Source organism: Nesoenas mayeri, assembly GCF_963082525.1.
Source record: "Nesoenas mayeri genome assembly, chromosome: 26".
Taxonomy (NCBI): domain Eukaryota; kingdom Metazoa; phylum Chordata; class Aves; order Columbiformes; family Columbidae; genus Nesoenas; species Nesoenas mayeri.
This window is the reverse complement of record NC_137552.1, coordinates 4,501,360-4,525,446: the sequence shown is the minus strand read 5'-3', so window position 1 is coordinate 4,525,446 and position 24,087 is coordinate 4,501,360. Positions and strand designations below refer to the sequence as shown.

The window sequence follows — 24,087 nt, the reverse complement described above, 5'->3', positions numbered from 1 at the left end:
CCCGCCCAGCTCCCAACTACAACTCCCAGCAGCCCCCGCGCCCCTCTCCGAACTACAACTCCCAGCAGCCCCCGCGCCTCGCCCTTCCTCAGCACCCAATCAGCGCCCGGCTTGCTGGCGGGTGCCATCATGGCGGTGCCCAGGCGCTGAGGGAAGCGTTCGGCGGGCTCAGCGGTGCCGGGGGAAGGTGAGGGCGGCGGGGACGGGTGCGATCGGTGCGGGGGGCGACCCCGGAGTCTCCCCCAACGCCCCGGGAGGGCTCAGGCTTCCGCGTCCCTCAGGAGCCGTTGGGCCTCTCAGCCCCTCTGCCTTTCCCCTGCGGGGAGGGGTCAGGAATCCTTCCCCCCGCTCCCCAAAAACGTGTCAGCCTTGCCCTGAGCGCCCTTTCCTTCGCAGGTCGCGGCCATGAAGGTGGTGAACCTGAAGCAGGCCATCCTGCAGGCCTGGAAGGAGCGCTGGAGCGACTACCAGTGGGCCATCAACATGAAAAAGTTCTTCCCCCGTGGGGCCACCTGGGATATTCTCAACCTGGCAGGTGTGGGGACGTGGGGCTGGGGGAGGACGTGGGGCTGGGGGAGCATGTGAGGCTGGGGGGGGATGTGGGGCTGGGGGAGGATGTGGGGCTGGAGGGGATGTGGGGCTAGGGGGAGATGTGGGGCTGGGGGGGGATGTGGGGCTGGGGGGGGGATGTGCGGCTGAGGGGGGATGTGGGGCTTGTGGGGATGTGGGGCTGGGGTGGACGTTGTCCTGGGGACAGCACAGGGGTGTGGGGATGCGACCTTTGGCTTTGGTAGACCCGTTGCCTAGTGCCAGAGATTAAGCTGGCCTAAAGCTCAGCCTGTGGTGGGATTGCTGCAGTGACAGGTGCTGCTGGCGCAGAGCTCTGGGATTGTGGAATCACGGAACGGTTTGGGTTGGAAAGGACCTTAATGATGGTCCAGTGCCAACCCCTCGCTATGGGCAGGGATGCCTTCCGCTAGACCAGGGGCTCGAAGCTCTGTCCAACCTCACCCTGAGCACTTCCAGGGATGGGGAATCCACAGCTCCCCTGGGCAGCCTGTTCCAGGGCCTCACCACCCTCAGGGGGAAGAATTTCTTCCTTATATCCGACCTAAATCTCTAATCTTTCAGTTGAAAGCCATCACTCCTCGTCCCCTCACTACACACCCTTTTGAAAAGTCCCTCTCCAGCTTTCTTGTAAGTCCTGTTTAGGTACTAAAAGGCCACAATAAGGTCTCCCCGGAGCCTTCTCTTCTCCAGGCTGAACAACCCCCGGCTCTATCCCAGCACCACTCACCACCTGGCCGCACGCAGGTTCCCGCCAGCTGCCTCAGTTTTCCCCACCGAGAGGGGATAATGATCCTGTCTGCCTCCTCAATGTGCCTGGCCAGAGGAGCGCAAAGCGCTGCGAAGGAGCCAGGTGCTTCTCCGAATGCCGCTTCCCACCCCTGCTTATTGGACTTTCTTCTCCCGCCCTTATTCAAGGGCGTTTGACACAAATCCTGCCAAACGTTGGTACCTGCTGAGCCCCATGGTTTAAAGATTTGCCAGGCTTTTGTGCCAATTATAGAAACTTGTTGCTCGATTTTCCATTTTTTTTTCCCCTGTACAGCAAGCGTGTGTTTGCAAACCCTGGGTAAATAAACTGAGTGCTGCTCGAGGATTGCTGCACCGAGGGATTTAAAGGGAAATAGCCCTGGCACATGCAGCAGCGCTATTCACCCCACCGAGGGGGAGACTTTTCTCAGACGGGTGCTTTTTCCTCCCTCCATCCCACCAAGTGTTTTTTCTGGCAGCGTCTGACCCGTGAGGGTGCGTTTTGTCAAACCAGCTCCTCAGGCTGGGTTTGTCCCCCTCTCTGTAGCCAGGGAAAGACTTGGCAGCCCAGGGTTCACTGCGGGGAAGGAGCCAGGTCCCAAAAAGAGCTTAAAAACAAGGATGTGACACCGACACCGTCCTGGGCAGCGCAAGTGTTGTGGGCACGCAGGGAAGCTCTTCCTGAGGCGCTAATGACTGTAACAATCACTCCTACCCTTGCCACAGCCCTAGAACTGTCCTTTTCCCAAGCTCCTGCCTTTCAGATTTCAACTACAAAGGAGGAAGAGCTGGCACGGCCCGGCAGGATCGCGGCAGTGCCTGGCAAATCCGCACTGACATGTCTGCGGTGGGTCACAGCGTGTGGCTGACTCGTGTTGGCGCTCCCTGATTAGATGGGGAGGGGAAAGGCTGCCATCAGCCTTCTGTCCTCGAGCTGAGACGCTTTTGGCCGCGGTCTCAGCCTTCGAGCGAGACCCAGGGAGTCTCCTGCTGCCGCGGTCGGGATCTGGCGATGGTTTCTGCTCCTCCTCGTCTTTGGGGTGATGATTTCCTCAACAGCCGCTGCCCCCTCTTGCATCTGGGTGCTTTGACCTACTTAGAGCCCGTACCACAGCCCGGGGCTTGCTTTTGGGAGGTGCTTTCTGCACTCTGCCGTAGTTCAAATGGTCAATTAAAGGCTTGACTGAGCAGATAGGACGGGCAGAGCCCCTGCAGCAGCCACGGGCCGCCAGCCGGCGGCAGGGAGGGCCAGACGTGCCGGGCTGGGCCCCGCTGAGCGGGGCTGTTTGCCCTGAATTCAGCCCCAGGAGCACAAGGATGTGAGAAGCTCCTGGGCAGGACATGGGAGGGAGGGGAACATGTTCAGAGAGCGGCAGGTGCTTTTTTTGGGGCCAGGGTGCCCGTGGAGAGCTGAGTTAGCAGGAGGCCGCTAACGCTGCCTGAATTATTTACCGGCTTTTGCCATCAGGGATTAGAAAGTTGTGGGATTCTGTTGGTTTCAGGGAAGCGTGATGCTGCGGTTGGCACAGTTTGTCTTTGGCACCTTTTCCCTTGTGCTGGGGAGGCCAAACCGCAAATCCTGGGGTCAGTTTTGGGCCCCTCACAATGAGAAAGCCCTTGAGGGGCTGGAGCGAGTTGAGAGAAGGGAACGGAGCTGGTGAGGGGCTGGAGCACAAGTGTGATGGAGCGGCTGAGGGACCTGGGGGGTTCAGCGAGGAAACGGCCTCAAGTTGCGCCAGGGGAGGTTGAGATTGGATGTGGGGAACAATTTCTTCCCCAAAGGGCTGTGGGGCATTGGAACAGGCTGCCCAGGGCAGTGCTGGAGTCACCATCCCGGGAGGGCTGGACAGACGGACATGAGGTTCTCAGGGACATGGGGCAGTGCCAGGGGTGGGGGAACAGTTGAACTCCATGATCTTGAGGGGCTTTTCCAACCAAAATGATTCTCTAAGGGCAAAGCGTGTGTGTCTCCACGTCCCCATACCGTTGATGTGCTGACCCGGTCCCTCTCCTTCCCTTCCAGAGGCTCTTCTTGAACAGGCCATGATTGGGCCATCACCCAACCCACTCATCTTGTCCTACCTGAAATACGCTATCAGCTCCCAGGTAATGACACTCCTCGTGCTGCAGACACTGCCGGTGTCACCTCGCGGCCCCAGTTAGCAAGCGGGTGGCGGGCAGACACCCCTAATCTCCCATCTGTGCCTCTTCTGGGTTCGGATGTGCAGCGGAGGGCTCAGCACCTGTGCCAGGTGTAGATATTGCTGTAAATACCCCCTGCCCGTTGCCTGACTGCACGCGGGCTGGAAATCCTTGTTCTTCGAGAGCCTCCGTGCTTGCCGTGAGCTCCGCTCTTCCTTTAATACCGCCTAAAGTCTGTGCGAAACGAATCAGCGATCACCTAAAAATGTCTGTTTGGATTTGTGCCGGGTCGGCGCCCCGGCCCCGTCTGCGGTGACAGGCAGCGGGACCGTGCCCTGACCTTGCCGTTCCTCAGCAACCAGCACCGCGCTGGCAAACATCACCCGCTGACACGCTGCTGCACCGCGCTTGTTTTGCTTTTGTGTTGTGTTCTTTTTTTTTTTCCCCTTGTAGATGGTGTCTTATTCCACGGTCCTGACGGCCATCAGCAAGGTACGGCTCTCACAGGTGCTGCCGGAGGTTTTTCTCTTTACCTATGACCCGCATATCCGTTTCCCTCCCCAAAACTCTCACCGAATATAGGTCAAGTGGAAAATGACATCATCTGCTGAGTCAGCAGCGGTCAGACAGCACAGATTAGTGCCCGAGTCATTCCGTATCCCGCTGGGGACAGGCTGCTGCCGTGCCTGCCCGGTCCCGCTCTGGTTTTGGGGACTGCCATGGGTGTAAAAGCCTCGTTCCTCCGTTGTGTGGGGCCTGGCAGCTCCTGCCCCGCAGGCCCGCGTGTAAACCACACCCGGCTGCCGGAAACCGCGTCCCTCTGGGGCCGGCCGGTGCTGGCGGTGCCGCGGGATCGGGAGCTGCTCACAAGGGAGGGCTGCCAGTGCCCCAGCCGCGGCCACCGCGGCTTCCCATGGGTTATTGGCGTCCCCATGCCGCTACAATGGGGATGAGCCCTCTGCTCGGCGTTTGGGGCTGCTCTGTGGGGAGCAGTAGCCCCTCGTGAGCTGTGCCAGGCCCCCCACCCTCCCTGGGCACTTGCGTTGTCAGGGCGAGCTCTGATCTGAAGGGAGACGAATTTAAGGGAGAAGAATTTCTCACCTCCCCACTCCTTGTGGTTACTGGGGGGTGGGGGGAGAAAGGTGCTGGTCGCCTCGCAGTGCTGGTCTTGTTTTGGGGTGTCGCAGGCTGAGCTCGGAGCTGTGCCTTAATTGCGCCCCAAGCCCTGGTGAGGATGGGGACCCCTCTAGTGGGGCTCAACACCGATCCGGGCGGATGGTTGTGCTCCCAGGGGAGGGCAGAGCCAGTGTACGGCCGGCCGGCACTGAGCACCGTGGCAGGTTGGTTCCAAGCAGCACAGGCTGCCCGTTCCAGCCGGGCAGGCAGAGAGCTGACCTTGAGAGCTGAGCTTTCCTCCTTCAGAGCAGCGTGGGCACAGAGCAGACCCGCGGGCAAGCTCCGGCCCGGCGGGGTGGCCCATCTGCTCTGCCGGGAGGCGGGGAGCCGCACTTCTGCTGCCCATCGGCCCCACGGCCAGCCGGGCTGTTGGCACACGCCGCCAGCCCCTGCCGAGGGAGTGGGCACGGGGGCTGGCACCGGGCCACCACCGCGGCACGGAGCGGAGCTCAGGCCGCCGCTGCCGAGAAAACTCAGCGTTGTCCTCGCCGCCGTGGCCCGGTTGCCTCCCGCAACCCTGGGAGGGCAGGACACGGCCGTCTGACAGCCCTGACCTAATTCTCTTTGGAGTGGCTGCTGGGCAGGTGCCAGGGCGAATGTCCCGTGGCCGGCAGCGCACAGCACAGCGCGCGGAGGAAGGGGTTGCGTTGGTTTTTGAGGCCTGGCAGCTCCCATCTGAAATCCTTTCTTGTTCCCTTGCTCTAGTTTGATGACTTCTCCCGGGATCTGTGTGTCCAGTCGCTGCTGGAGATCATGGACATGTTCTGCGACCGCCTCAGGTACCGTGTGGCCCTTCCAGCCCGGCTGCCTTGGCCCCAGGCAGTACCGCGAGTGGTACCGGGAGCTGGGGGGGCCTGGCTGAGCCCAGGATACTAATCTCAGCAGGGGGAGGCACGTTTTCCCTTCTAGCTCCGCGTCCATTCCCCCTCCAGCTGCTCCAGGCTGGGCTGCCACACAAATGCCAGCGCAGAGGGAGCCCAAAACCCCACCAGCTTTGTGAGAAGCTGCAAGAAACCCACCTGTACTGGGCTAAACGCCTCTTCCGTGATATTTCTGCCCGGCTCACAGGTGGGCATAAGCCCTGTGGCCTGAGAGTTTCTGTCCTCTCAGAGCATTTAATTTCTCTTGTGTGGCTTCTGTAGCTTCCCAAGGCCCTGGCTACAGTGTCCCCGTCTGCCAGCGCTCGCCGTCCTGCCTGCGCTGCCCCAGGCAGCTGCCTTGTTTTGCTTCGTGCTCTTCCGCTGGTGTTGCAGGACCCAGGGGAGCCCAGACAATTCAGGCCACAAAAACTTATTTAGAAAGCTCAGAAATCTTCCTGTTAACCCTTGACAGCCTCTGCTGGGAGGCTGGAGCAGAGAGCGTGTGGTGAGGGCCAGCGGGAGAAGGAAGGCTGAAGGTAGCAGCTCTTCAATTAGATGAAATGAAGCAGCAGCGATGAATATGCACCAGTCACAGATGTTGCTGCAGAGCCGACTGCTTAATCCAGCCCTTGCTTAATCTCATCCTCTGCTTAATTTGATCAAAATTTCTGGCCGCAATGATTTGTGCATCAGGAGGGGAAAGCGTTCACCTCTTGCAGCACATTGATCGATGCTGAGCCTCTCTTAGCAAGATAATTTGATTAGAGGCTTGGAAAGTTTCCCTGTAGTAGAGTGGTCAGGGAGGAGGCCGCGCTGGGGAGGCTTTATTTCCCCTGGCACAGTGGGCTGGATGCTGGCGGGCTGAGCACAGTGGGATCTGCGACAGAGGAGCTGAGAGCCGACGAGCACGTGGGCTGGGAGCTCGGGATGTGGGTTTGGATCCCTGTGTCTGTGCCTCAGTTTCCCCAGAGGCAGCAGCCCAGCCCATGGTGAGCACGGTCCCGTTTTTTCCCCCTTCCCAGCTGCCACGGCAAAGCCGAGGAGTGCATCGGGCTCTGCCGGGCGCTGATGAGTGCCCTCAACTGGCTCCTGCGCTGCGCAGCCTTCTACGCCGAGAAGGTGAAGGAGACACTGGAGCAGGCAGCAGCCGAGAGCCAGCTGAAGATGTGTCTGGAGCGGCTGGAGAAGATGCTCAGCAGCACCAAGAACCGCGCCCTGATCCACATCGCCAAGCTGGAGGAGACGTGTACGTGGCCACCCCTGCCCTGCCCTGTGGCAACGCTCTGCCCGTGGCTACTGCCGGGGCTTCCTGCTGGCCCTGGGGAGATGTCATTGTCACCTCTCCCTTCCCCCTGCCCGGCTCCTGCCGCATTGTCCCTGCAGCTCCAAGCCCATCCATCTTCCAGCCCTGTTGCTGTAACCGTCTCCTCCCTGGCTCCGTGCCACCCTCTGCCCCCTCCCCTCCTCGGAAGAGGAGCAGAATTAATGCGAAGGCTGCGGGAGCTGTTCCTGGGCATGCGGCAGGGCCCGTGTTCCACCGGCGTGCCTGGCACAGCCCTGCGCCTCAGCTCCGTGCCTGTGTCTGGCCAGGAGCCTGTGCCAGGCCCGAAGCGGGAGCTGCTGGGTGACACGCAGACCCTTGGCTTGGGTTCGCAGAGGTGCGCTGAATTCAGCTCACCGCAAGCCCCCAGCCTTGGCAGACCCTCTGTGCTGCCTGCCTGGCTTCTCAGCATGTCACTGTCCCTCTGCTGAGCGCCTGCCCTCCCTCCCCAGCCTCCTGGAGCACCGTGGAGCAATCCCTTGTCAAGCTGGGGGAGAACCTGAGCAGCCTCAGCAACTCCCCGCTGCGAAGCCAGGCTGATGACTGCATCTCCCTCATCAAGAGGTAGTTTTGTGCTGCTGTCTGTGGGCTCAGGGAATAATAAAATGGGTCTGAGCCCCATGCTGGGGACTGGGAGCCTCCTGCCTCCCCCCACGCTGGTTCTCAGACCCCAGCCCTGGGGCAGGAGAGGGGACAGGGCTAGTAGTGACTTGCTGCAAAAGAGTCTTACCCAGAGGTTGCTCTTCCAGCAGCCCTGGGGCCTCTCGCTGTCCCCCAGCTGCTCTGGTCGCACCAGAGCTTCTGTCCCTGCTCTGGATTGTCCCTAGAGCCGCTCCCAGGGCCCTGGCTGTGACACGGGGGGCTCAGCTGTCCCCAGAGGCTCCTCTGCATGGCACTGGGGCTACAAACTGTCCTGTCCCGGGGAGATACAGGACAGCAAAGGTCTGGGGCTTGGCCAGGGAGGGAGGATAGGATGGGAGGAGCAAGGATCCATCCTTGCAAGGCTCCAGTGACCCCGTGCTGTTCTTTTCCACCCAGCATCCCCACCATGCTCTCGGTGCACTCTGAGCAGCTGAACAAGACCGGTTTCCCCACCGTGCACGCTGTGGTGCTGCTGGAGGGGACCATGAACCTCACGGGAGAGACCCAGCTGCTGGTTGAGCAGCTGATGATGGTGAAGAGGATGCAGGTACAGAAGTGGCAGCTTGTTCTCCTGCTCAGGCTTGTCCCAGGGGCTGTGGGACTGGGGACCTCCCTGTGCTGACCCTGGGGAGCAGCGGGAGCCCATCAACACTTTTGCAGGGGATTCAGGGTTTAGCTGCATTTTTGGGGAGTTGCTTTATTTGCACTAGGGGAATTTTGTCTGTGTACCCCGCAGCGCATCCCCTCCCCACTCTTCATACTGGAGATCTGGAAAGCCTGTTTTGTGGGGCTCATCGAGTCCCCAGAGGGCACAGAAGAGCTGAAGTGGACAGCGTTCACCTTCCTGAAGGTAGAGCCCAGCCCCGCGGTTCCCTGTGACACTGGAAGGACCCTGTGGAGCGGGAGGCGAGGGGACAGAGTCCCCGTGGGAGGGCCTGGCTGCAGAGTGGGCTCCACCTCGCTCAGTCACAGCCATGCCCTGTGTCTTTCAGATCCCCCAGGTCCTGGTTAAACTCAAGAAGTATCCCCAAGGGGAGAAGGTGAGTGTTGAGGGCTGTTGGTTGGAGCTGTGTGCCACGTTGTGTGCTCAAGTGAGGTGTGTTTGTCACGATGGTGGTGGCCATAGCATCATTGAATAGTTTGGATTGGAAGGGACCTTCACAGCTAATCAGGTCCAACCCCTGACGTGAGCAGGGACATCTTCACCCAGATCAGGTTGCTCAGAGCCCCGTCTCTGGGCTCTGATGGTCCGTGTCCCAACAACCTTCCACTAATAGACAAGTCAGCGTGGGAAGGGAAGGTGGGCTTCCGTCAGCAGCATTCCAGGCTGAGTGCTTGGCTTTTTTGTACGGCAGGACTTCACCGAGGATGTGAACAGCGCCTTCGAGTTCCTGCTGAAGCTGACCCCTCTCCTCGACAAAGCAGATCAGCGATGCAAGTGAGTCCTTGCTGTGCCCAGGGCTGACCTGCAGCGCCCTGAGCCTGTGGCCTCTCCAGCCCTGTCCTCTTTGTGGGGATCCGCGATGCGGGGTGACAGGGCAGCTCCTGGCAACACTTCTTTTGGAATCCCCCTACCCTGCGGCACTGCCTGGGGCAGCAGGAATCGCAGAATGTCACAGGGATTGGGGTTGAAGGGACCCCTGTAGATCCCCAGCCCAGCCCTGCTCACGCAGGGTCACAGAGCCGATCACACAGGTGGGTCCAAGCGGATTTGAATGTCTCAGAGAAGGAGACTCCACACCCGCTCTGGGCAGCCTGGGCCAGGCTCTGGCACCGCAAAGGACATAAGTTTCTCCTCGTGTTCAGATGGAGCCTCCTGTGTTTCAGTCTGTGCCCGTTGCCCCTCACCCTGGCGCTGGGCACCACTGAACAGAGTCTGGTCCATTCTCTGACACCCACCCTGAGATATTGATCCATTGATCAGATCCCTCTCAGCTTCTCTTCTCCAGCTCAACAGCCCCAACTTTCTCAGCCTTTCCTCAACAGAAAGATGCTCCAGGAATGCTGTCCCTCGGGCTAACGTTCTCCTCTCTTTTCCAGTTGTAACTGCATGAGTTTGCTCCTGCAGGAGTGCAGCAAGCAGGGGCTGCTTTCGGAGGCCAACATGGAAAACCTGAGTGAGAAACGGTACAACCTCCTCAAAATTTTGGGTTGGAGCACCTTGTCTTGCTGGCCTTCTTGTGGGGGGAGCATAAAGGACCAGCTGTGATGCCGCTGGCTGTCCTGCAGCTGGGACACTGTGGTTCAGAGGGATGTGGCTTTGCTTTTGGGGACAGAACCAAAGTCTGTCCTCTCAGAGCGGCAGCTGTGGGGTGCCGATGGTGGAGGTGGGTGGGAGGTGGCTGAGGGGCAGGGAGGAGCGGGACAGGGTGACAGATCCCTGCTTACGGGTCCCTTGTTGTGGATCCCTCAGGCAAGCGGACAGAGAACACGCTCCGCACTTGAAATCGGCAGAGAACGCCAATATCCAGCCCAACCCGGGGCTCATCCTGAGGGCTGAACCGACTGTCACCAACATCCTGAAGGTGAGTCCCCCCTGCAGCTGTCTGGGCTCTGCCCCAGAGCCCGTTTCCAGCAGCAGCACCTTCACCAGGCAGCCGGGGGATTGGGAGGTGCCACATCTCCTCCTGTAATTATAGAATCACCACAAATCCTGGGGTCAGTTTTGGGCCCTTCACAACAAGAAAGACCTTGAGGTGCTGCAGTGAGTTCAGAGAAGGGAACGGAGCTGGGGAAGGGGCTGGAGCACAAGTGTGATGGGAGTGGCTGAGGGACCTGGGGGGGTTTACATTGGATTTTGGGAACAATTTCTTCCCCAAAGGGCTGTGGGGCATTGGAACAGGCTGCCCAGGGCAGTGCTGGAGTCACCATCCCTGGAGGGTTGAACAGATGCAGATGAGGTTCTCAGGACATGGGGCAGTGCCAGGGGTGGGGGAACGGTTGGACTTGATGATCTTGAGAGGCTTTTCCAACCAGAATGATTCTATGGTTCTTTTTTTGTAGACCATGGATGCAGATCACTCCACATCCCCCGAGGGTTTGCTGGGGGTCTTGGGTCACATGCTGTCTGGGAAGAGCCTGGACTTACTGCTGGCAGCAGCAGCAGCGACGGGCAAACTGAAATCCTTTGCTCGGAAGTTCATCAAGTGAGTATCCACCTGGACAACACCATTCCTGGCGACGGGCAGGGCTGGGGTGAACAGGCAGCCCCCGACAAGCTCTTCCCCAGGCTCTGGTCTCTGCAGCGCAAAGCTCTGGAGAGGGCTGGGATTGAGGGGGGGCTGCACCCCACAGCTTCTGTGTGAACAGGGCAGAGAATGGAAATCGGGTTGCTTTAAGGGTATTAAGAGAACTTGAAAGTGCCGACGCAGCCTCAGATGTTGAGATGGGGACCTTTGGTCCCCAGACACCCGTGTCCTGGTTAGAGCACACGCACCAGCACGCGTGGGGCTGCGTGATAGAATAGAATCGTAGAATAGAATCACAGAACAGTTTGAGTGCAACAATTCCTTCCTTGTGTCTCACCCCTTTTAAGCACCCATGTCCTTCCTCGATCGTGGAGCCTGGGGCAGTTCTAACTACACCAGCCCAGCTGCTGCTTGCTCAGTTTGGGGGTTTGTGCTGCCGTATGGTGAGGGCCGTGCTCATAAATCCCCGCGCAGCCGGGCAGAGCCGGCTCTGGCGAGAGGACGGCGCTCAAATGCCGGGCTGGCTGGGTGTGGGAGAGAACGCAGCGTTGCTGGACCTGTTTTGCTGCAGGGGAGCAGAGGGAGGCGGCGGCTCGTCCCTGCCATGCCAGGGGGTGTCTGCGAAGCTGGGCTGGGTCACTCGGTGCGGGGCATGGAGCTGGATGTGGTGCAGGGAGGGATCTGTGGGCAGGGGCAGCCCCCGCTGTCTAGGGGACAGCAAGAGGTTTCACATGATGCTAACGCTTCCCTGTGGCTCTTTCTTCATCTAGGCTGAACGAGTTCACGAAACACATCACTGGAGAAGGCTGTAAGTGCCTCCTTGTCTGTGTGTGGGGTGGTTCGAGCTGTGCTCCCCCCGCCGCCACGTACTGGGACACTGTGGGGCCTAACCGGATTAAGCTGGGACTGGCTTTGGCGCCAGGAAGAGCTGAGCTGTGCCGGGCCCGGCTGGGGGCATGTGGCCGGGTGCCAGCGGGGATCTGTGTCCCCGGGACCCACTGCCCTCGCATGTGGCACATGTGTGTGCATCCCAAATGTGGGGTGTTCCCTGCATGCGGGACAGAGGGGACAGAGCTCCCACTCCCCGGCACAGCCCGCAGGGCCCCTCGGGGCCGGCCCTGCCCCGGCTCCCTCCCTGGAAGGGGTGATGTGTCAGCACCGAGCCCGAGATAAGGACTCTGCATTTGCGTGTGATGAAACTCACTGAGTGCTCTGACCTTCCACGGCATGGGGGGAGCCCAGGGATGCTCTGGGGCTGCTGAAAAGCTGCTTTGGGGGCTCAAGGGCAGGCGTGCAGGGTAGAGGGGAAGCAGTTGTTGTATCCCCTGTAGCCCTTGTTTGCACACAAGCACTTGGGGGTTAGAAAAGCTGCCTGGGGGAAGCAAGGTCCTGCCCCCCCCAGCTTGCAGGGCTCCTGACTCCTCATGCTGAGGCTGGAGATCCCCAAACTCTTTGTTTCTTCTTCCCCAGCCAAAGGAGCCCCAGTTCGGGCCCTGCTCTTCGACATCTCCTTCCTCATGCTGTGCCACGTGGCCCAGACCTACGGCTCAGAGGTGAGTGTCCTCGGAGGGGCTGGGGCTCTGACTTTGCCACCATCCCCACCAGCACTGCCTGGTGCCTTTCACCTGGTGCAGGTAGAAATCTGTCCCTGCATAGAATCACAGAATCATTTTGGTTGGAAAAGACCCTCAAGATCATGGAGTCCAAGCATAACCCAGCCCTGGTGCTGCCCCATATCCCTGAGAACCTCGTCTCCGTCTGTCCAGCCCTCCAGGGCTGGTGACTCCAGCACTGCCCTGGGCAGCCTGTTCCAATGCCCCACAGCCCTTTGGGGAAGAAATTGTTCCTACATCCAACCTCAACCTCCCCTGGCGCAACTTGAGGCCGTTTCCTCTGCTCCTGGCGCTTGTTCCTGGGGAGCAGAGCCTGACCCCCCCTGGCTCCAAGCTCCTTTCAGGCAGGTCAGAGATCAGAAGGTCTCCCCTCAGCTCCTGTTCTCCAGCTGAACCCCCAGATCCCTCAGCCGCTCTCATCACACTTGTGCTCCTTCCCCAGCTCCATCGCAGGGTCTGTCTGTGCCCGGCGATGGCGCAGGGGTGGCTGCTGCCTCCTTCTACGGTATCAGTGTGAACTTTGCCTCCACACCCTCTCCAGCCTGGCTGTGATCTCACTGGACTTTTCCCAGCCTTTTCCCAGGCTTTTCCCAGTTTTTTCCCAGCCTTTTCCCTCTGGTTTGGTGCTGACTGTGCTGGGGGGAGGCACATGCAGCCCCTCCCCAGCGAGAGGAGGAACTCGCAGCCCCGCTCAGGAAACAGCGCTTGGGTTGTGTGAAAACTTTCCAGGTTTCGACATCTGTGTGTGTCGGGAGGCGAAACGATACCGAAAGGCTGGGAAGGCTGAGAGGGAGCGAAAGGCGGGGGGGGGGGCCTGGGGAGGGGGATCCTGGCTGGAGGCAGCTTGGAGCGGACGTGCCCGGGCTGTCTGCTGAGATCTCATCCCCCTGCTCCCGCCCACAGCGACTTTCCTGACCAGCTGCTGCTGAACAGCTGTGCAAAACTTGTTTGGTTTTTTTTTGACAAAAATAGTGTCCCTTGGGTGACAACGAGCTGAAGGGAGAAGGGGGGATGTGGGATTCCCAGCTTGTGTCCCCCCCCTGGGGAGCCCTCCCAGCTGGACCATGCGCCCCGACCCCATGGAGCTGTGGGGCGGTTAGTGCTGGGGACCCTGAGCAGGGTGGGGGACAAGTGACACTTTGTGAGCAGAACACGGTGACACCGCTGCTGTGCTCGCTGGTCCTGGGCTGGTGTCCCCATCTGAGATGGGCCGTTGTCCTCCTTGGGGGGGAATCCTCTGGTAGAGGGGGCAAACCACAGCCCACAGACTGGAAACCTGTGCCTTACTGGGGGCTGAGCAGGGCCTGCCTTTCCGTGCACGCCACAGGGCGGCGCTGCTCTCCCGGCCATGAGCACCCAGGATAGGGGTCTGACCCCAGGGTGGGGGTCCCTAGCAGGGTCCCTGCAGGGTGCAGACCGTGTGACAGACACTGGGCTGGTTCCCTTGCAGGTGATCCTGTCGGAGTCGAGCCCGGCGGGTGAGGTGCCCTTCTTCGAGACCTGGATGCTGACCTGCATGCCCGAGGAGGGGAAGATCCTGAACCCCGACCACCCCTGCTTCCGCCCCGACTCCACCAAAGTGGAGTCCCTGGTCGCCCTCCTCAACAACTCATCCGAGATGAAGCTGGTGTAAGAGCTCGGCTTGAGCGGGAGGGGAGCGGCCACCCCAGAACGGGGCCACAAAAGTAATCAAGGGGGAGAAACAGCTCTGCTGGGAGGACAGGCTGAGAGTTGAGGGTGTTCAGCCTGGGGAAGAGAAGGCACCGGGGAGACCTTATTGTGGCCTTTGCGTACTTAAAAGAAAGAGGGAACAGACTCTTCAGCAGGGCCTGTTGCAAAAGGACAAGGGGTGATGGTTTTAAACTAAAGGAGGGAGATTCAGGCTGGACATGAGGAAGGAATTGTTGGCCCTGAGGGTGGTGAGAGTCTGGCCCAGGTTGGCCAGAGAGGTGGTGGCTGAACCATCCCTGGAGACATCCCAGGCCAGGCTGGACGGGGCTCTGACCACCCTGAGCTGGTGACGATGTCCCTGCTCATGGCAGGGGGGGCACTGGGAAGGTCCCTTCAACCCAAACCATTCTATGGTTCTATAATCCTCTCTGGCCCCGTGGTTGCTCCGAATGAATGCCTGACCTCCCCCCGGTCCCTCTCTCCTCGGCAGGCAGATGAAGTGGCACGAGGCGTGTCTGAGCATCTCAGCCGCCATCCTGGAGATCCTCAACGCCTGGGAGAACGGTGTCCTTACCTTCGAGTCCATCCAGGTGAGGCTGGCGGGAGGACACGTGTGGCAGAGCAGGGACACCAGCACTGTGATGTGTCCTGGGGAGAGGCCAGAGGTTGCACAGGGCAAGAGTCTCCTGTTCTCATACCCTGAACGCTGCTGCAGCCACTGCAGAGCTCTCTGGCTCCTTCATGACTTGGGTGGGGAGCTGCAGCCCCTTGTGCTGTCCCAAACGGCCCTGTTGGTGGCAGTGGGGCTGGCAGGGCCACCCTGTGAAGGAGAGAAGGGTTTGGACCCTGTAATCAGGACCCACAGCCCTGGGCGGTGATGCTGGGGTGAAGCTCATGCATCCCCACGTGTCTGTGCTCATCCACCTCCACATCTCCCCCCCTAGAAAATCACGGACAACATCAAGGGGAAGGTGTGCAGCATGGTGGTGTGCGCCGTGGCCTGGCTGGTGGCCCACGTCCGCATGCTGGGCTTGGACGAGCGCGAGAAGTCCCTGCAGATGATCCGCCAGTTGGCCACCCCGCTGCACAGCGAGAACACGCTGCAGTTCTACAACGAGCGGTGAGTCCCGGCTCGCTGTGCCCGTCCTTCCTGCGCTCCCTGGGGCCCGCGTGAGCCTGTCTCTCTCTGCCGCAGCGTGGTGATCATGAGCTCCATCCTGGAGCACATGTGTGCGGACGTCCTGCAGCAGACGGCCACACAGATCAAGTTCCCCTCCACGGGGATGGACACCATTCCCTACTGGAACCTCCTGCCCCCCAAGAAGCCCATCAAGGAGGTGCTAACGAGCGTGTTCACCAAGGTGCTGGAGAAGGGCTGGGTCGACAGTCGCTCCATCCACATCTTCGACACCCTGTTGCACATGGGGGGTGTCTACTGGTTCTGCAACAACCTGGTCAAGGTACAGGGTGAAGGAGGGTCTTATTGTTGAGATAAATATCTCAGGGTGGGTGTCAGAGGGTGGACCAGACTCTGTTCAGTGGTGCCCAACACCAGGGTGAGGGGCAACGGGCACAGACTGAAACACAGGAGGCTCCATCTGAACACGAGGAGAAACTTGTGTCCTTTGCGGTGCCAGAGCCTGGCCCAGGCTGCCCAGAGCGGGTGTGGAGTCTCCTTCTCTGAGACATTCAGACCCCTGGGATCCTGTGTGATCTGCTCTGTGACCCTGCGTGAGCAGGGCTGGGGATCTACAGGGGTCCCTGCAACCTCAGCCACCCCACGACTCTGTGATTCTGTGAGGCAGGTGGCTGCAAATCCCAGTGCCACAGCTGGGTGTTGAGGATGGAACTGGCGGTCCAGCTCATGCTCCCAGTGCTCAGGAATCCTGCTTGTACTGGGTTGGCACTGGATGCGAGCGGGACAAGCCCAGCTGTGCCCGTGTGTCCCTTAGCCCTGCCCTCTGCCTCGCAGGAGCTGCTGAAGGAGACGCGGAAGGAGCACACGCTGCGCGCTGTGGAGCTGCTCTATGCCATCTTCTGCCTGGACATGCAGCAGCTGACGCTGACCCTGCTGGGTCACATCCTTCCCAACCTGCTGACCGACTCCTCCAAGTGGCACACGCTCATGGACCCACCGGGAAAAGCCTTGGCAAAGTAAGACCCCAGATCCATGGGCACCCTCTAGTTTGGGGCAGGTGGGGATGGGGAGATGCTCTGTCCCAACACATGCTACGGACTCTGCCATCTTTGGGCAACGTCCTCAGACACATGCTGTGAATTTTAGGGTTGTCCTGTGAAGGGACAGGAGTTGGACTCGATGATGCCTGTGGGTCCCTTCCAACTCAGGACATTCTGTGGTTCCATGGCCCCCCTTTGCTCACACGCTGTCACTGGGGCGGGCTGGCAGTGTCCCTCCTCTGTCCCCAGGCTCTCTGTCTGGTGTGCCCTGAGCTCCTACTCCTCCCACAACAAGGGCCAAGCGTCCGCCCGGCAGAAGAAGAGGCACCGAGAGGACATTGAGGTTGGTACGACCCAGGGTTTGGTTGGAGGGGCTCTGCTCGAGGAGGTGGTGGTGGCAGGAGCGGCAGAGACCTGACTCCCTGCCCGGGTGCTCAGGGCTGTCTGAACTCCTTTGGCCTTAAAATATGGGTTTTTCCTTTTTTTACTGGGGAAGGGGGTTTGGAATGAGATGGTCTGAATGGGGTTGGCCCAGGCTGGAGTTCTCTGGGTGAGCGGAGATGATAGTTCTGGACCGTGGGGCTGTGCAGAGCCCAGGGGGGCCATTTGCCATGGGGAGGGGGGCCGGGACCCCCCCTAAGAGTGGAGCTGAACCCCCTTTCCCCCCAGGATTACATCAGCCTGTTCCCGCTGGACGACACGCAGCCCTCCAAGCTCATGCGCCTGCTCAGCTCCAACGAGGAAGACGCCAACATCCTCTCCAGCCCCAGTAAGTGCGGACGGGGGGGGACACCGCCCCACTTTGCCGCTCCTCTCGGGGTGTGAAATGTGTATTGGCACAAAACCACTTCTTGTCACAAGCCACTCAGGTGAAGATCTAGAGATTTAGAGCACTCAAGTATCTTTTGCTGAGTTCTCGTGAAGCTTTTGCTCTTAGAAAAGGTCAAAGCTCTTGATTGCTCTGATTGGAACAGCTTTGGAAAGGGGCTGAGGTCAGACATTCCCCCCATGACGTTGCCACCCAACCCAGTGTGTCGTGCACAAGGGGCTTGGGGGGAAATAGAGCCCTGTCACCCCCAGACAACCTGTGTGGGACCGGGGGGCTGATGTGCTGCAGCACAAGTGGCAGGAGGTGACATTCCCGGTGGCTGTGGCTACATCCCCAAATTCCACTCTTGTGAACAAGGCGGCGAGTGGAGCCGATGAGTCCCTGCAGCTCCGGCGGATGTGCCGGGGGGTGTCCGTGCCCCCGGTCCTGTCACCGCTCCCACGTAGATTGTCTGCACTCCTGGGCAGTGAGTCAGGACGTTCCTCAGTCATTATTTCTCCTGATGCCCTTATCCTAAATTACTCTTCACTTATTAATTTTCAACACATCCCATCAACCTGTGGTTTTTGTTGGTTTCGTTATTGTCGAAATATGGGCTTTTCCCTTTATCTCACTATCTTTTTTTAACTTTTTTGAGGTCCAGTGACATTCAGGACTTTTTTTGGGCTGTTCTCTGCCCTGATGTGGAAACGCCGCTTCCTGCGGCCACATAACTCATGTGATTCCATGAGAAAAGTGTGGGAGGGCTTTTTTCTTTTTATGAGCATCCTCAGAGCAGCACAAGGTGGGTCCTGCTGATTTTTGGCAGTAGTTGTGTACTCTGAGTCTGCACAAGAGCCTCCTGTCCCATCGGAGCTGTCCCGGTTGTCCCGCAGGTGCACCCAGTGGTGCTTCACTGGCTCGGATAAACCCCTTTACTTTGTCTAAAATACCCTCCTAGTCCATCGCCACAGCTCTAGCAGCTAAATTGTACCCTGAGAGCGAGATTTTCGCGCTGCTGTGCAGCTGTGCAACATCTGGCTCGCTCCGCCCCGCCGGCTGCGCTGCAGGATGTGCGGCGTGCGCGCTGCTTCGCCTTGGCCGAGAAGCCGTTCCCCTCCTTTGTGCTTCGTGACATCGCGTGACTCCGCTCGTGCCCTCGCGCAGCGTCAGGGCCGAGTCAGCGCTGCAATTCAACCCCGGTGGGGAGGTGCAGCTCCCGGGCTCGCTCACGCGCCGGGGATGTCGTTAATCTTGGGCAGATTTGGAATAAAACTGGCTTGTGCAAGAGCGAAGTGTCACAGCCCCGGGGCAGCGTGTGGAGCCCTCCCCGGGCTGCTGTGTGTGTCCCTGGGTGTGTGGGGAACTGTTCTGGCTGCTCCCACCGCAGCGGAACGGGGTGGTGACCGAGGCAGAGACCATTCCAGCCTGACGTCTGTTTTCCCCCCCAACAGATCGCTCCATGAGCACCTCGCTCTCCGCCTCCCAGCTTCACACCGTCAGCATGAGGGACCCACTCAACAGGGTGCTCGGTAAATCCTGGGGGGTTACCCGGTGCTGGGACCTGGCCCTGGGATTGGATTAACCATGTTGAGACACTGGTTGGGACCTGTCCCCCGAACCCGCCTGGCTTTTGGTGTTTCCCCGTCTCCATGCCATAGAATCATAGAATAGTTTTGGTTGGAAGAGACTCTCAGGATTGAGTCCAACCATTCCCCCACCCCAGCACTGCCCCATGTCCTGAGAACCTCATGTCCGTCTGTCCAACCCTCCAGGGCTGGTGACTCCAGCACTGCCCTGGGCAGCCTGTTCCAATGCCCCACAGCCCTTTGGGGAAGAAATTGTTCCCCACATCCAACCTCAACCTCCCCTGGCACAACTTGAGGCCGTTTCCTCGCTGAACCCCCCAGGTCCCTCAGCCGCTCCATCACACTTGTGCTCCAGCCCCTCACCAGCTCTGTTCCCTTCTCTCAACTCGCTCCAGTGCCTCAAGGGCTTTCATTTCATTTCATTTCAGCAAACCTCTTCCTGCTCATCTCCTCCATCCTGGGGGCCAAGACTGCCGGCACCCACACCCAGTTTGTCCAGTGGTTCATGGAGGAGTGTGTGGACTGTCTGGAGCAGGGCAGCCGCGGCAGCATCCTCCAGTTCATGCCCTTTACCATGGTGAGTCCCGCAGCTGCGCGATCCTCCTCCCTGCTCCCACGGGACAGACGGACATGTCCTGGGGGGTCCCGCTGCCCGCCCTCCTGTCTCCAGCACCTTTGTGACTCCGTTTCTCCTCTCTCTGGCAGGTTTCAGAGCTGGTGAAAGTCTCCACCATGTCCAGTCCTAGAATCGTCCTGGCCATCACGGATCTCAGCCTGCCCCTGGGCCGCCGTGTCGCCGCCAAGGCCATCGCCGCGCTGTGAGCGGGACGTCTCCCTCCTGCCGCGCTGCGTGACCCCACCAGCACCGGGGTGCTGGGACGGGGACGCTGGGGACAGCCGCTCCATCACCACAGGCTCCTTCCCTTTGCGTTCAGCCTCCTTCGGTGCCTTGAGCTGTCAGAGACTGAAACACCTCCCTGGCTTTTTTTCTATAATTCATTGAGGTTTTTGTAGAACCAGGCTTTGCCTCGTTTCTCTTTGGTTTCCTGCCGTGCTGAAACGGCACCAACATTCTTGTTGGAAATTCCTCCCCGTGAGCGCGAGTTCACCCCATGTCCCCGATTGTGGGCGCGCACCAGCCCCTGTGTAACCGCGGCAGCACCAGCACCGGGGCTGTCCCGGCACCCGGTCAGCTGCTTTGGCAGTGAATCCCTGTCACTGTCACCAAACCCTGACCCTGAGGGGGTGGCAGGGCCGGGGTGGCTTCGCCTCCGCTCCTTTCGTTTGTGTTTTCTGCTTGACTCATGAGAAAGGGGGAAGCGGTGGAGCCAGGCTCCCCCCTTCTCCTCGGGTGCCACGGCGCTGAGCCCGGTCCCTGCCACGCTCCTGGGGCTGGGCTGTCCCTCCTGCCCCCCGGCGTGAGTGGGGTTCACAGCCACTGTTTTGGGGGCTCCAAAATGAGTGTTTTGGGGGGGAGACGTGGCACAGAGGCCCCAGAGTGGTGCCAGGGCTTTGGGTCGGTGCCGACCGGGACAAGGCAGCCGGGAGGTGTCTCCCAGTGCGAGGACAGACGGACAGTGGGACGCGGGGCTGCTGCACACAGCGGAGCGAGGGCTGCCCTGCTGCGGCACTCGGTGCTGCCCAGGGGCGGCTCTTTACCGGTAGCTCGGAGCAAAGAGCAGGACCCGGCGCTCTCGGCCTTTTCAGCTCTGTCAATATTTGCCGGCGGCAGCCCCGCGCCCGGTGCTTCACCTTCCAGGAAAGGGCTGGAGCGGGAGAACGGGGTTTCCTGTAAGTGCCGATAAGGAAGGAGTGATGGTTTCTCCGCTGCAGACAGAGTGTGCGGCCAAAAAGCTGGAGCCTCCTGCCTGCCCCTTCCTGGGGCTGGGACAGCGGGGAGAGGCGGGAACGGGGACCGCGTCGGGATGCCGATGGTCACAGGACACGAACACGGGACCCGGGGGAGGAAGCGGGGTCAGCCTGGGGTGACCAAACACCCACGGGGGAGCGGGGAGAGGCCGTGGGCTGGGGATGGCCACGGGGATTTGCCAGGCCAAGGGGGATGCCCAGGGCTCCTGGCTCTGCCCGCGTCACTCTGCCATGTCCGTTTGTCCATCCACCCGGCTCTCGCTGCTGGAAGCCCCGTCCCGTTGTGGCAGCTCTGGGAGGGCTCCGGGCGCGTTCCTGGGTGGCTGTAGCTCCAATTCCCTTCGTGGGAAGAGGGATGGCCGGGTCCCCGCACCATGGCGAGGGCACAGCGAGCCCTGAGCGCTCATCACACCCCTGCTCGCCCTCCCGGCCTGGGACGGGCGTGCTCTGAGCCCCCACCCTCTGCCAGCAGGTCCTGGTTTGGGGACAGTGCCAAGGCTGCTCCCAGTGCCACCGAGCTCCGGCGCTTTCTAGGAACCGGCTCTTGCCCAAGCGGCGCTGCGGGTGCGGGAGGAAGTTGCCACCCCCGGGCAGCCGCACCCCGACACCCCCGGGGGGGCTGTGCGATGTCACAGGGGCGGGGGGGCTGGTTTGCACCCCCTGGGCACCGCGGAGCCGCTGCCGGCACCTACAGTGGAAACGAGCCCGTTGTCCCATCTCCATCCCCGTGTCCTCACGCCTCGGCCATGCGGCGCTTCCCCCTGCGCAGGCGGGAGACAGGAAAGGCAACCAGCCCGGACTTGAGCAAAAAATAGTTTATTTCCATTTTCATCACATATATATATATATAAAAACCATCACGTGTTTCTCTGGGGCTCACCCAGCTGCAGCAATAAATACCGTACAAAACACACCGCTCGGCTGCGAAGTTTCCAGGACGCAAATACAGCCACGTGGGCCGGGGGAGCTGCCGGCACAACCACAAGAGCGGGGGCTGCGCCGGGGCCGCGCCGGGCTCGGGGCAGCGGGACCATGTTCTGCCCGGCCCAGGAGACGCAGACAAATAAGTTAAATTGCAATAAATACACTGAGTTTAGGAGGGAAGGTGTTGGGACTTCCCTGGAAAAGCCTCATCCAGCACCTCCCCTCCTTCATCTTTACCTAATGGTGAATAAATATTAATTAATATCTCTGTGCCTAATAGAAACACTTGTCAGGTCTGTCCCCGCAGCCCAGGCAGGGAGATGCTGCTCTGAAGCATCTTCATCCACAGATGAAGACGGTTTCCCCTCGGCCGGGGCGGATGCTGCGGCGGTACCCGCAGCGCCCTGCACAAGCCGTTGGGGAAACTGAGGCACAGGCGGTGCCTGCGGGAGCTGCCGGGGCTCAGCCCGGCTCCCGAAACTCATAGCAGAGATACGCTTTTGTTTAAATATTAAACAAGGGTGATGCTGCGCACGGATACCCGTGCACGGGTGCCACCGCGGGGCCGGCCACCCTGCCCAGGGACCCATGGGCGGGGGAGCCTCCCCGGCTGGATAAATATTAAATAGCGATAAATATTACAAAAAGAAGCAGAAAAGCCGGGCGCTCGCGGGGTGGGACATAAATAAATAGGGTGCGGGGTGTCAGAGGCGGGCGAGGTGCCGCAGCGCCCGATATGCCGTCTCCAGGAACCGCTGGAAGTTGGCCAGGATGAAAAAGCCGCCGACCTGGTGGTGGAAGCGGGAGGAGAAGGCGGGGAGGGGGTCCCTGTCCTGCGTGGGGAACGTCACCGTGGCCAGGCCCAGGTCCTCCACCTGCAGCGAGGCAGAAGCAGGAACATCAGCTCCGGAGCCAGAGGGACCCAGGAGTGCGGCAGCATCTTGGCACTGCCCAACGAGCTGGGGTGAGCTGGGGTGCAGAGCCCCGTGTCCCTGCTGCGTCCCCCTGTCCCTCCAGGGATACAGAACCCCGTGTCCCTTCCACGTCCCCCCAGGGATGCAGAGCCCCATGTCCCCTCCATGTCCCCCCAAGGGTGCAGATCCCCATGTCCCCTCCATGTCCCCCAGGGATGCAAATCCCCATGTCCCCTCCATGTCCCCCAAGGGTGCAGATCCCCATGTCCCCTCCATGTCCCCCAAGGGTGCAGATCCCCATGTCCCCGCCATGCCCATCCATCCCCCCAGCCGCCCCGTGTCCCCCTCACCTGCTGCTGGATGTTGGAGGACAGGTTGGCCGCATCCAGCTGCAGCGTCTCCACCAGCGCCGCGTGGCCGGGCAGCAGCTCCCGCACCGCGGCCAGGGAGCCCTGGTAGACGCGGAGCCCGTTGCGGATCTGGCTGATACAGGCCTCCTGCAGGGAAAACGGCAGCGTTGCGGGGGGGCTCGGCACAGCCGGGCGCCCCCAAGCAGTGGGGCAGCCGCTGGGGCTGAGGCCAGCGGGCTCGTGGCCGGGGTGGCACTCACCGCGTGGAAGGTGCGGCTGTGACACTGCTCCAGCGGCGCCTGCGCGATGCCCAGGTCCTGCCGCACCAGCAGCAGCTCTTCCTCCTGGCACAGCTGGAACGTGTCACACTGCAGCCCATGGGGACATGGTCAGGGTGGCATGGGGACCCCGACATTCCCAAATACCCCATCCCTGGGGTGCGGGACCCCCCACATACAGCAGGAGAGAGGGGACGGGGTAACGCGGTTAGGTGGGGATGGGACAAGAGCAAACGTGTCCTCGGGAGGTCCCGTGTGTCCCCAAGCCGCTGTCCCCCAGGGCTGGGCAGTGTGGTGGGAGCCTGAGGCGCAGGGGACACCGCTGGCTGCAGCCTCGCGGTGCCGATAAGGCCGGGGAGGGGAAGGTCACCTTATCTGCGACCCCGCAGTGCCCATGGCCACCGTCCCCCCCGCCGCGGCACCCGGGGGACTCACCACCACGCGCTGCAGCGCGGCCACGTCCCCCTTGATCTTGCGGGTGAACTCGAGGTTCTTGTGCAGGAAGAGCTGGAAGTCCTGGTCCCCCGAGAGCTCAGCCAGCGGCGCCCCGTGCAGCACCCGCCACGGTGCCCACAGCAGCGCCAGCGCCGCAGCCAGCACACCTGCGGGGACAGCGGCTCAGCGCGGGGACACCACGGCCCAGCCCGGGAACGGTGGCACCAGTACGGGCTGGGGAGGGGGCAGAGAGCCCCAAAAAGGGGGAGACAGGGAGAGGGACCCATGGGGCAGCGGGCTGGGGGCTCTGGGAGTGCAGCTGCAGTGGGTGCTATGGGTACAGTGGGTTTTGTGGGTGCTGCGGGTGCAATGGGTGCTATAGGTTTGGTGGGTTTTAGGGGTGCAATGGGTGCAGTGGGGGTAGTGGGTGCTAAAGGTGCGGTGGGTTTTGTGGGTGCAGTGGGGGCAGCAGGGCAGTGGGTGCGTGGGGCAGCGGGTGCGTGGGGCAGCGGGTACTCACGGGTGAGGCGGCACATGGTCCCCGACGCAGCGTTTCCTCCTGTCGGCAGCGCGGTCGGGCCCGGCACGGCTGGTTCCTGCCCCGGCTCTGGGCAGCCTCATCGATCGGGGCATTTATAACGGCCGCGGGGATTCACACCGATGTGGTAACCGCACCAATTGCCTAATGATTGTCTTAATCACCAACATGCAAATCCCGGGAGCTGCGGCCGCTGCCCACACCTCGCGGCCGCGGGGCTTTCCCGGGGCCGCCGATGGCCGCGGGTGCTGAGCTGGGCGCCCAGCGCGGCCCT

The 24,087-nt window shown here is 60.9% G+C and overlaps 2 protein-coding genes across 4 annotated transcripts; one reads left to right on the top strand and one right to left on the bottom strand.

Moving 5' to 3' along the window:
* The first annotated feature begins 147 nt into the window (after positions 1 to 147).
* Positions 148 to 19,521, top strand: MED24 (mediator complex subunit 24). Of its 3 annotated transcripts, XM_080359627.1 has the most exons (26): positions 148 to 187; positions 397 to 535; positions 3,341 to 3,423; positions 3,913 to 3,951; positions 5,341 to 5,414; positions 6,518 to 6,741; positions 7,269 to 7,380; positions 7,855 to 8,005; positions 8,195 to 8,308; positions 8,451 to 8,498; positions 8,814 to 8,896; positions 9,499 to 9,585; positions 9,872 to 9,983; positions 10,462 to 10,604; positions 11,417 to 11,454; positions 12,117 to 12,199; positions 13,710 to 13,888; positions 14,421 to 14,520; positions 14,875 to 15,050; positions 15,126 to 15,390; positions 15,903 to 16,084; positions 16,358 to 16,451; positions 16,778 to 16,877; positions 18,371 to 18,448; positions 18,934 to 19,082; positions 19,211 to 19,521. In XM_080359627.1, exons 2-26 carry the CDS (start codon positions 406 to 408, stop codon positions 19,325 to 19,327), a joined length of 2,961 nt encoding a protein of 986 aa, XP_080215753.1. In that variant the 5' UTR covers positions 148 to 187; positions 397 to 405; the 3' UTR covers positions 19,328 to 19,521. The 3 variants fall into 3 exon arrangements, with proteins under 3 accessions (XP_080215753.1, XP_080215754.1, XP_080215755.1); XM_080359628.1 differs by lacking the exon at positions 8,195 to 8,308; XM_080359629.1 differs by lacking the exons at positions 148 to 187; positions 397 to 535; positions 3,341 to 3,423; positions 3,913 to 3,951; positions 5,341 to 5,414 and adding an exon at positions 5,587 to 5,703.
* Positions 19,522 to 22,002: 2,481 nt separating this feature from the next.
* Positions 22,003 to 23,811, bottom strand: CSF3 (colony stimulating factor 3; the record flags this gene model as incomplete). The annotated part of the gene is made up of 5 exons (XM_080359789.1): positions 22,003 to 22,173; positions 22,563 to 22,709; positions 22,823 to 22,930; positions 23,276 to 23,442; positions 23,796 to 23,811. The coding sequence occupies 5 exons, from the start codon at positions 23,809 to 23,811 to the stop codon at positions 22,003 to 22,005; spliced, it is 609 nt and encodes a 202-aa protein (XP_080215915.1).
* Between the last annotated feature and the right edge of the window lie 276 nt (positions 23,812 to 24,087).